The 12,500-nt window shown below is 41.2% G+C and overlaps 1 protein-coding gene across 13 annotated transcripts in view; it reads left to right on the top strand.

Moving 5' to 3' along the window:
• The window catches only part of kcnq5a (potassium voltage-gated channel, KQT-like subfamily, member 5a), a 97,655-nt gene that overhangs the window by 57,105 nt on the left and 28,050 nt on the right, over positions 1-12,500 (top strand). For 7 of the 13 annotated variants that reach the window (XM_079691102.1, XM_079691100.1, XM_079691106.1 and 4 more), the window contains exons 2-6: positions 5,059-5,153; positions 6,318-6,443; positions 7,471-7,646; positions 9,024-9,149; positions 10,915-11,025. In XM_079691102.1, the coding sequence (XP_079547228.1) occupies positions 5,059-5,153; positions 6,318-6,443; positions 7,471-7,646; positions 9,024-9,149; positions 10,915-11,025 (634 nt within the window). Of the gene's footprint in view, positions 1-5,058; positions 5,154-6,316; positions 6,444-7,470; positions 7,647-9,023; positions 9,150-10,914; positions 11,026-12,500 lie in introns of all 13 variants that reach the window. The other 6 variants (XM_079691104.1, XM_079691105.1, XM_079691107.1 and 3 more) reach the window with 1 other exon arrangement.

Raw genomic sequence — 12,500 nt, 5'->3', positions numbered from 1 at the left:
GATCAATATGAAATGTATGTCTTTGGATCTTTTGGATCCAGAGCCAATAGGGGATTAGTTTAAATTAGATTAGCATGAAGATTGGAAGCATGTCGAAAACAGCTTGCGTCTCCAAAAATACTTAATAATAATGAATACATTAAATATTAAAGATTTGTATGTTACGCATAACTAATAATGTTCTTGTTTCGCATCAGTACATCACAGACTTCAGATTTATATTCATCTTCATACATTTGTAAATAATCCTTTAAACTTTGCCACTAGCATGGAAAAGCAGCTGCAATTAGGGAAACTTTTGATAATTGTTCTTAGATATTATTATGGAGCTTTTATATCCCAGCATTTCTAATCAAAGGCAGTACCATGCAGCAGTAATTCTGTAATTAAGCATAATACTGGATGTACAGCCAACCTGTAATGGTAGACGTTCTTTTAAATGTGAGGTTTGTATGACTGCAGGATGTATTATAACTTCTTTCAAAGAAACACAATGTGCTTCTGAAATGATACACGTAGCTTCTGAATATATTGTATGCGCAATTCAATTTAATATAATGGTCTTGTTTCTCCCGAAGCTGAAATGAAGGTCTCTGAACAAAGAAACACAGCTCATCAGTCTCCATATTCAGGCACACTGAACTCTGTTTGGTTTGAATTATTTCACTCTTTTATAAAGCCTTAACGTTCTTTGATGTGAGAACAGAAACGGGACTCAGACCTTGAGAATAAACCTTTCGTGAATTCAATTTCTTGATGTTTAATTTCACAACATTTAATTTGAAACTGACATTCAACTGAGCATTTTATTTAACTTTATTATGGGTGAAAGTCAGTGAAATTCAGTTTGCTGCCAAAAAAACATTGTAACCAATCTCGATGTTTGTGCAGTGAGGCTCACAGTATCAAGGTAGCAAGGTAAAGCCAAATTCAGAGATACTGTATCACCTGTTTACACACTCAGCCATCTTTTTACAAGAATCATGAATTCTGTTTTGTCTCTAAGAAGTCACAGCCTTAATTTCAATAGCAGGAAGTATTTTAAACTTTACTTTTTAAGTTTAAGTTTCATCACCTGTACCTGCTTTTGTAAGTGCGTTAAAGAGGACATATTATGCTGTGACATGTCTCCATGCTTAAAAGGTGGGGTAGGTCATTCACTTCAGAAACACTTTTTGTTATATTCCATGGAATGCTCTTAACATCCCGATAGCAATGAATATATTAAATGCTTTGACAATAAATACATAAAAACACGTCATCTGTGGAAGCCGTGGTGTTGTAAAAAGCACGACCAATCATCTGAGCTGGCCCTGCTAAACTAACTGGATGGCCTACCTGCCTGTCAGCCTTCCATCTGTGCACAAACTTATCTCGTGCCCTCATTGGTCATGTGTGCGTTCGTGTGTGTTGGAGGAGGGGCTCTGTAAGGAAGTCTGAAGGAAGGGGCAGATTTTTTTCGGTTGTGTATTTTCAAATTCTAGCGCACTCGAGCTGGTTTCTCCATTCTTACCTACCCTACCTTTAATGTTCAAAAAGCTCTTTATTTCTCTCATACTGCCTGTGCTGCAGCACCTCTTTTCACCCTCTGTCTGAAACCAAAGCCCAGTCTGCTCTGATTGGTTAGCTGGCCAGCTCTGTTGTGTCGCTTAGAGATGTCAAGCCTCTTAGTCTATCATATATAATGCTTTGGCAAGCTTACCAATAAAATGTCACAATGTTACGGAAGTAAACGAAGGAGTCCGATGAAGGCGTTTTAGGCAGGCGTTTTTATATCTACACAAAGAAAATCAACATTTGAGCTTGACAGTATATTCTTCATACTGTAAACATTTTGACTGAACATTCTCAACTCAAGATCCACAGATTTTTTAGGGACTCATGGCTGAGGGAGTATCTGGACCAATATGGAGCGTGCAGCTTCTCTGCTGGGGGATTTTGAGGGGAGACATGAGGATTACGGTTCACTGTCCGCAGCTCTCCTATCTGACCCTTTCAATATGGCCTCTCCAGTGTAATGTATTGTGTGTGTAATGTCCTGTGTATGTCACAATCAGCTGTCTTAGGAAGTCATCCTTGCATCCCCCCCCCCCCCCCCGTTGTTTAGTTGTTACGTGTTTTGTTGTTTTTTCTGTTATCTGGAGCAATGTCTGTTTATTTTATAATAATGTTTTAATGGACCTTAGGTATACATTGAAAAGTGATCTGAATGAAAGTGAAAAGGCTGCCTTTTACAGCAGTTAAGAGTCATTGGGGATCAGCGGTCAATACCAACACTGGAGTTGTCTTGGTAAATATGTCTGTGTGACTGTAAAGAGCTATTAAAGAAGTAAACCGTATCAGATGCAGATGTGGGTTTGATGTTAGAAACCATCATCTTCTGCTGTAACCCAGCGGCAGGTACACACACTATTCATACACACATAAGCTTTCTTTTCATATTCTCTTGTGTATCCCATGGAAAATAAATGATGGCTTCAATCATACACGGGAGAAAGAAAGACAGAGATGGTCAGGGGAGTCCAGAGAGGGAGGAAAGAGATGGAGAAGGAAGGGATGAGAGAGACAAAGAGCATAAAAGATTAAAGCAAAAATAAGACAGAGGGCTCTGGAGAGGAGAGGGGAACGAGGCACATTCACAAACACTCTGAGATCTGCAGAGATGAGAAGACTGTAAACATCAGAAAGACAGATGGCTTCTTAAAGAAAAAAGTTGTGGAGAGGGACCAGCAGGCTAGCAAGTGCATATGTTGCTTGGATCCTGCTTTATGAATTTTAATGTGTATTTGCTCATTAACAAGGTTACCATATGACTCACGGATTGAGCGGTTTCCTCCGAGCAGCAGGGGAGTGTTTGGGGTCAGGCAGGCAATGAGGAGGGCTCTGATTGGATTGGAGATTTAAATAAAGTAAAGATGCAATATGTGTTTGTGAAATTAGAAACAGTGTTTAATGGAGCTTTTTTCTTGGGGTATATCAGTGTTTTCCCATCTCCAAACTGATGGGAACTTCAGTGTTACTGTCCGAATGATGACTCAGCGTGTATATGCAGTTCATTTAGACCTGAATTAGGAAACTCTGTTTTGTTTCTCACCTCCTTTGTTTTCCATTGTAGTCTTTGTTGATACTGTGTCTTCAGAGATCAGCTCTGACATTTTTCCATCCCAGTATGGCTCATAGCAATGACAAGTTTCACGTTTCAAATTGTCAACAGTAAGTAGTTTTTCTCCAAAGGAGGGACTATTTCCTCAGTAGAAATAACTCCACTAAAGGGCAAGGACATGTTTCTGGAAAAACGTTTTGCTTTCAAATGTTTTGATGCCATTTTCAATCGTGTGAGAACCACAAATGAAAATCCATTCAACCTTGTTGTGCTCATTATGTTTGTTCATATCTAAAAAGCTGGTTAAATCAATAGGATCATATATGCTTACATACTGTAGATACCAGTGTTGCCAAAATAAACCCATGCTTTGTCACAGGTGATAAAGGTTCCATGTCATGGCCATCTCTACTGATCATAATTCCATTGTTGAGGTCTACTTAAATAGATTTATATTGTGCAATGTTCCAAACTCACATTGGTTTCTCATACAGCATCTCCGTATAGTATGTGTATTCTCTCTCTGTCCTAAATGGCTTGTTAGAGCTCCTGCCCCCCCTTCCTGTGAGCCCAGTGTGCTCTGATTGGTCGGGACGTTGCGAGGCTCGCTGATCAGTGAGCTGGCTTACTGGTGCAGTTTCCGGGTCGGCGATACAGCGGGAAAGCGCGAAACTCACCCTGAGCACACACAAACACTCAGCCGAAGTAAAAACAATAAGTGTGGCTTGATATTGAGTAAGAAAAAGGTTTATATCGCTGTGAGAATGGGTCTGCGGAGAGCATTTCTCCGCCATCCCAACTCGTCTATTACCAACCAGGGAGCTCTATGCAAGTCAATGGGACTCCCTGTTAGTTGAACATGTACGCTAAAGGTCCTGGTGTGTGAGGAGCTCCGCGGATTGGTCCATTTTGGTTCCCGGAAGAAACAAATGGAAAAAGAGAAATGTCCAACGTGGAGTTCTGGGGCAGCATAGACAGGTATTTTCTGTGTTAGAGTTTTACTCACTACAGGGTGTACTTTGAGGGTTTGTGACTCTGCAGACCGTTTACATGCAGAAAAAGCTTCATAACACACAAGGGGACGGGTAATAACCGGAAAAACATGACATGGGAGCTTTAATATCTCAGGAGGAAGAGCAGGTTGGATGGTATTTGCCTCAAAGTTCTGTGAAAATCTCCAAAACTAAAGGATTCGAACCTCAAAACCTTTCATTGTTATTCATAGATGTTTACATTTAATGTATTTCTACTCTGAGATTTGACTGAGCCCTTTATATTACTATATCAAAGGTTATGTGAAAGTCAAGATAATATACATGATGATTATATAAGCTTATTTCTCGTCTACCAAAAGATTTGAGGTTTCTTTGGACAAAATATTTTTGTCAAATGACTGTAAATTATTACAAAATACAGAAGGTAGAGGACACCACGAGCAGTTTGAAAACATCACAACAATGATGACGTTGAGCCAGAAATGCTGCTGAAACACTCGCAAATGACTACTTTAAAAGAATGAATGTTCCTACATTCCTAGTTAATAACTACAATTACAAATCAAGCTCACACACACATCATATCGTGCACGAATGTGTCAAGGGCTCGTTCAGCCAGTGTTACTGCGAGAAGGACTTGTTGAACTTCAGTCCATTCATACAGGATGTGAATCAGCTGTGTGTAATAACGCTTGGTGGAGCTTTATACAGTGCTTATCCTGCTCTTAATAATGTTTGGTACGGTTTGAATCCTGCTTAATGAAGCCTGGAAGAGTGGAAGTAATCACGTCATTTTATAGCTTGCAGGTTCACACATTCTCTGTGTTAATCCCTGCAGATGGGTTCATTACCTGAGCTAACGAGCCAAAACTCCTTAATATGTGGTGAGAGTTATTTATTAAGCGCAGCTGATTGTGTGTGTGTGTGTGTATATGTGTGTGTGTGTTTTTGTCTCCACAGGTTCATTCTGGTGTTTGGGTGTCTGGTTCTCTCTGTGTTTTCAACCATCCCTGCTCACCAGGAATTCTCTGCTCACTGCCTGCTCATCCTGGTAGGACGTACTCACACACAATCACAAACAAATTCATTATTTTTAATGTGTGGAGCTCAGTAATGAGTCTGCATAAGAGATGCTCGTTTGGCATTTTCAGCACTATAGTCATATGTAATGATCAGCAAAAGCAGGAGCAAAAACCGAAACTTAGAGAAAGTAAACGTGAAGTAGGGAAGGAACAGACATCTACTGTACACACACATTATATAAGTAGAAGCGCTGTTCACGATAGTTTACAGAAGTTGCGTAAAGTTTCCTCCAGTCGTAAGTAGCCTTGCAGACAGTTTTCATTTCTCCAGGTTATAAAATACCCATCTCTGAAATTCTAGTTCCACCCCAATAAAACGGAGGAAATTATTCCATCTATGGTGGTCGAAGCAAAGTTAAATTGTATTTTAAAAATTCAACATCTCGTTCAAAAGACAGTCTCGAAGTTATTGGATAAGCCACGGGATTCAGATTCACTGTTTCTGAGTATGATGACTTCCCCTCCTGCTACTGGCTTCATGATTAACGGACGGACATGAGAGTGATTTCAACCTTTTCATGTGACTGTTTTATTGTGATTTATGTAGCTAGGTAGGCGCGGGTTAGCCTTTCTCACAGCAGACATCTTAAACTGTCATAGCAGGAAAAGCACAGGTGTGACTAATAACAGAAACGATGGCTCTGTTTCTCTGAAGTGTTGCAGTACGTCAAGCCAGTGAGCAGCATGCGTAACGGAAGGGCCTGGAACTGGCACACGCTAATGGAATAAAGACATTATTAATAATACAAATTAGTCCTGTGCTTTTCCTGCCAGGAAATGTGAACACGTTAAACAAAAAGACTATAAATGACTTTACAACACAGTCATAATTATAATCTGTTTTATTGCAGAACAGGTTTTCAGGAATTAGCTTTTATTATATTGTTGCATACAAAAAAGATACAATATATGAAAAAGCAATAATATAGTTCATAATGAAGGTAAGTAAGTACTTTTTTTCACATTTACTACAAATTGACCTTTTCAGAATATAAATTGACACTAAACGTGTTTTCTGTTTCATTAGAAAAGCTAACGGTAACAATAGAATCCTTGACCCCTTGATACGTCTGTCTTTTCCACTGGTGCTTTAAAGGTTTAAATATGTTTGCTTTCTGCTTGTGTGTGTCCTGCAGGAGTTTGTGATGATTGTAGTGTTTGGTCTGGAGTACATCATCAGGATATGGAGCGCCGGCTGCTGCTGCCGCTACCGAGGCTGGCAGGGACGCCTCCGCTTCGCCAGGAAACCCTTCTGTGTCATAGGTAGGTGTGTGTGTGTGTGTGTGTGTGTGTGTGTGTGTGTGTGTGTGTGTGTGTGTGTGTGTGTGTGTGTGTGTGTGTGTGTGTGTGTGTGTGTGTGTGTGTGTGTGTGTGTGTGTGTGTGTGTGTGTGTGTGTGTGTGTGTGTGTGTGTGTGTGTGTGTGTGTGTGTGTGTGTGTGTGTGTGTGTGTGTGTGTGTGTGTGTGTGGTATGTGATAGGCTAAGGGGCTGGAAATCTCTAAGCAGTTGACCAATCACAACGGAGATGGCCAACTAACCAATCAGAGCAGACTGGGCTCTGGTTTCAGACAGAGGGTGAAAAGTGAAGTGACTGTTATTTTGTATATATTGATTGTTGTGCTTTTATTTATGTCTTAATGTGTGCATATGTATAAATGTGTCTGTTGAGTGTGTGTATATAGGTATATACATATTTGTATATATATTTGTATTTTTTGTATTGTGGGAAACGGTATTTCGATCTCTCTGTCTGTACACACAAACTGGAAGATTGACAATAAAGTTGACTTTGACTTTGAAGAGGTGCTGCAGCACAGGCAGTATGAGGAAATAAAGAGCTTTCTGAACCTAATACAAAATGAACCTGAAAGTTAGCGTGTTATGTCCTATATAATAGATCATTATCTGGCACTGATGCTATTGTCCAAAACACATTATCGTTGTTCTTGAGTGATCCTCCTCAGTGTCCAGTAAATGTAACGAGTATGAAAAGAGAAAGAAAAAAAACATCCATTTGTCGTCCAGTGGCTCTCGCTCCTTCTGAAGTTGCTCCAGCAGGGAGGAGAAGAGCCTGCTGGGAAATAAAAGAGAATAAATGGTGCATTCAAGTGTCTTCGACAGAATGACAGAAGAAGACTGATAGAGACAGAGAAGGAAACAAACAAGCTTGTAGTGAATCAATAGTTGTTTTATAGGTGATTGATGGATGTAGAAAGTAGAAGAGTCAACCACAGTTCCTGCTACTAATATTGTTTACTCTGTGGCCTTTATTTTGTCTTCTACACCTCAGACATCATCGTACTCATCGCCTCGGTTGCTGTGGTTTCGGCCGGTAGTCAGGGCAACATCGTTGCCACTTCTGCGCTGCGTAGCCTGCGTTTCCTGCAGATCCTGCGCATGGTGCGCATGGACCGGAGGGGGGGCACCTGGAAGCTGCTGGGGTCTGTAGTTTATGCACATAGTAAGGTAGGGTCATAAAAACAGCTTCTTTTCCTCTGAACCTTTATTTTTATGGTTCAGTTATTATAAAACTGTTAATCAGGCCGTGGATTATTGCATCACTTCCCTTGTATTTTTTACTTGTTTTGTTAACTTAAAAGCATTTTTATTCTTTATTAATCCTGAGGTACATTACTGCTCATGCTAATCATCCAGTGTTTTATACTGTTGCACACAGAGTTTTATCAAGTATTATACAATTTAAAGGGGACCTATCATGCAAAATGCACTTTTTGATGTCTTTTATATATACATATGTGTCCCCGGTGTGTCGGGGAACTCACGCAGCGTCAGAAAATAAAACCCTCTCTCTTTTCTCCTGTACCCAAATCTCTAAAAACGGGGCTACAACGGAGCTGATCCAGATTTGCATCCGATATGACGTAATATCTGAAATGTGGACCCACGGCCCAATCAGAAACGTTGCTATCAGAAACAATGGCCGACTGTTTTGGACGTAATATGGTCGGTGTTTACATTAGCATCGCTAACACTCAGAGCTAACCTGTACTGGAGAGCATGTGTGTGAAGAAGCAGGAAGTAAAAAGGAACTCACCTTGTGGTATAACCGGCAAGAGAGAAAGCCTTTGAGCTCCAAACTGTTTCAGAAAGAATCCTTGATAATCCATGATATGGCGTTTCATCACGGCAGTATTTAGTTTAGACAGTAGCTGCCGGGTCCCGCATGAGCTCAGCCCCATCCTTTTTTTATTTTGTATTAATGTTTTAATAGACATGTTTTTTATATATTCTTCTATATCTGAGACCTATGCTATTGCCTAAAAATAGCATGATAGGTGACCTTTAACATGTATCTATATATTGAAGAAATAACTGAGTGATATTTACAGACAGGTGTTTGCCAGGACTGTTTTAGACACCAAATGTAATTAATTAGGAGTAGGCTTGGTCACAATAAGTTAAAACTGTAAGGATAGGTTACAACATTTTAAACAACATTGATTGTTTAGAAATGTGCTGTTTCACCAGCAAACAGGAAACGGTCAGAACACAAAGAGGGAAAGAAAATGTAGAAATGATAACTGTGAGGTTTCATGATTTTGATCAGCAAACTATGTTATAAACTCAATTTAAAAACAAACAAGTGAGGAACAGCAGATTATTTTCTTCCTGTTGCTATACAAAGTTAGTAGTTAAACTGCAAAAAATACACTTGTTTTATGTCAAAAGAGAGATACAAACAAATTGCTTCCATACAAAGGAGAATGAAAAACGACATATTCAATTCGATTGAAATCAAGATTAAGATAAGACTCCTCTTTCTAACTGAGCAAAGGGCTGTCAAATCCTTGAATAAATATAATGTTTTTCTGTGTCTAATAGGAGCTGGTGACTGCCTGGTACATTGGGTTCTTGGTGTTAATCTTCTCCTCGTTCTTGGTCTATCTGGTGGAGAAAGAATTCAACCAAGAGTTTGCCACGTACGCCGACGCTCTGTGGTGGGGAACGGTGAGCACACACACACATTCAATGGAGTGTCTTTATCTCCTCGCGCCTTTTAATTAAACAGCTGCTGAAATAAATGCTACTGGACTGGTGGTCACATCTCTGAAAGCTTATGATATTTTGTTATTTAATCTCAACAAAAATCTAGTGGTACTTGCCCCCAGTGTAGAGGTATGCCTGGGCATACCAACAAAACATCTTAAAGGTAACTTTAAACAATAAATAACAAAACAAATACAAGTTTACTTTTTCAAATATTTTAATATAAATTTCGATTAAAAAATTGCTTAATTTGTTAAAAGGAAAAGTAATCATACACATGGTGATACCTTTTCATACATCTTACCAATCAAACACAGGGTAAATTCAACTTTAAATGTAGCCTACTACAATGAGCTCTTATTATCAACTGTGCCTACTTTCATTGTGCTACTCCATTGAACCACTGGCTCAACTTACCCCAAGGCCCATGGTTCACTTTACCCCATAGCCACCATTTTAGAAAGAATTGCCTAGCTTAAAAATTCAGAATCATCTTTAGCTTAGTGATTCACATGGTTTAATACGTTGCCAACACATCAACATATACAATATATGTTTTTAAACCTGGATACATTTTGTTTGACATGACAGCCGATATAGCTGAAATCTAGAAAATGTTTTTCTGTAAAAATGTTTACTGACCAGACCACAATGAGCATCTCTCTGTCACAGCCAAAGAGAAATGGGAGGAGCTTGCATCATTTCTGGTCACATGATTACAACTATAAAGCGTTGCCTGGTTACAGAGGGTGGTTCAACTTACCCCCTTCTCCCCTACATGGCATGAATGTAGACCTTTATCCATTGTGTACGAGAATTGTAATCAATCTCTCCCTTTGGTTCCTTGCAAAAGAAAAATAAACAAAACTGAAACCTGACTGATTCATTTCTATTCACAGTTTCTGTTTGACCTTAATGAAACATGCATTGCAGAAACCACCAGGAACGGCTTGTTGTGTCGCACTCGGCTGGCCGTAATGCTCTATTTCCCGCTACATCTGAAACCCACTCAAACTTCATGAAACACACAAACAAGAAATGGCCCAATCAATGAATTCAATTTTCTCCTGAATGACACTCAGACACACAGTGTACCGACGTTCGGGGGTCTGGGACCACTGAGCAGTCTCCATGGAGATATGCACTTACCATCATTTTCTATAAACTGATCATATATATCCTTTTCTATAGCGCATCTTTTTTTATACACACAGTCTTTAATGCCACACAACATTCAGCACGTTATATCACATTTGAATGAATATGCTTGTTTAGAAATGGGTTTTCATTCAATCCAGCACCAACAACAAGCTTGTTATCTTTTTTAAATGCTTTAATTATATTGTGTAATGGTTAGCAAACCTTTTTGAATTAACACAAGGCTTTGTAAGATTACAGATGTCTTCTTTCATACATTTGCAATTTTTCCTTATTACCTCTAAAGTCAAGCATTTTCTACCATGAACGGCAGCAAAACACCAGCTTATGCTCTCAAAAATGTCCACGGAAAATCTAGGAAATAACACAGACTTTATCAATGCTTCTGTTTGCTCGTCATAAAGTAATGCAACACTGCAGTTGTAAGTGATGAAGCAGACTGATGATGATTCGTAAGTTCCAAAAATCACAATTTTATGCTTTTGTATAGTGAGTAATGAGTGAGCGAGCGTGGTCAGATTTCTGTCAAAGCCCTGATTACCTTTTCTGCTGACCTCTGACCTTTCAGATCACCCTGACAACCATCGGCTATGGTGACAAGACCCCGCGGACGTGGACGGGACGGTTGTTATCCGCCGGGTTTGCTCTGCTGGGGATTTCCTTCTTCGCTCTGCCAGCTGTGAGTCAAACACTACAGTACACACATTACTAAGCCGTGACTGAAGACATTTACTCTAATTCCACATCCCACAGAAAGTGCGTCAGCCGTTTAATCAAATGTTGTCGTGGCCAAACGGTGATACCATCACATCCATGTTAGTCATGTGAAGCCTTGGGCTAAAAGTAGTTTTCAAATTGACTTACAAAGGGAAAGACACATCTGTAAATCAGCGTATTTCTATGAGGTAAATCCACTTTCCAATTACAGAGGCATCACACTACCCAGCCTCCCCGGGAAAGTTTACTCTAAGGTACTCGAAAGGAGGGTCAGGCCGATTGTCGAACCTCAGATTGAGGAGGAACAATGCGGATTCCGTCCTGGTCGTGGAACGACGGATCAGCTTTTTACTCTCGCAAGGATCCTGGAGGGGGCCTGGGAGTACGCTCATCCAGTCTACATGTGTTTTGTAGACTTGGAGAAGGCGTATGACCGGGTTCCCAGGGAGTCACTGTGGGAGGTGCTGCGGGAGTATGGGGTGAGGGGGTCTCTACTCAGGGTCATCCAATCTCTGTACTCCCAAAGCGAGAGCTGTGTCCGGGTCCTCGGCAGTAAGTCGGACCCATTTCAGGTGGGGGTTGGCCTCCGCCAGGGCTGCGCTTTGTCACCAATCCTGTTTGTAATATACATGGATCGGATTTCGAGGCGTAGTCGTGGGGGGGGGGTCTGCAGTTCGGTGGACTAAGGATTGCACCACTGCTTTTTGCAGATGATGTGGTTCTGATGGCTTCATCGGTCTGCGACCTTCAGCACTCACTGGATCGGTTCGCAACCGAGTGTGAAGCGGCTGGGATGAGGATCAGCACCTCCAAATCTGAGGCCATGGTTCTCAACAGGAAACCGATGGACTGTCCACTCCAAGTAGGGAATGAGTCCTTACCCCAAGTGAAGGAGTTCAAGTATCTCGGGGTCTTGTTCTCGAGTGAGGGAACAATGGAGCGTGAGATGGGCCGGAGAATCGGAGCAGCGGGAGTGGTACTGCAGTCGCTTTACCGCACCGTCGTGACGAAAAGGGAGCTGAGCCAGAAGGCAAAGCTCTCTGTCTACCGCGCCATTTTCGTTCCTACCCTCACCTATGGTCATGAAGGATGGGTCATGACCGAAAGAACGAGATCGCGGGTACAAGCAGCCGAGATGGGTTTTCTCCGCAGGGTGGCTGGTGTCTCCCTTCGGGATAAGGTGAGAAGTTCGGTCATCCGGGAGGGACTCGGAGTTGAACCGCTCCTCCTTCGCGTCGAAAGGAGGCAGTTGAGGTGGTTCGGGCACCTAGTTAGGATGCCACCTGGGCGCCTCCCTAGGGAGGTGTTCCAGGCACGTCCAGCTGGGAAGAGACCAAGGGGTAGACCTGGAACCAGGTGGAGGGATTATATCTCTTCGCTGGCCTGGGAGCGCCTTGGGATCCCCCAGTCAGAGCTGGTTGATGTGGCCAGGGAAAG

The sequence above is a fragment of the Notothenia rossii genome, assembly GCF_949606895.1.
Source record: "Notothenia rossii genome assembly, chromosome: 6".
NCBI lineage: Eukaryota > Metazoa > Chordata > Actinopteri > Perciformes > Nototheniidae > Notothenia > Notothenia rossii.
Note: the sequence above shows the minus strand (reverse complement) of the source record. Positions and strands in the feature narration are given on the sequence as shown.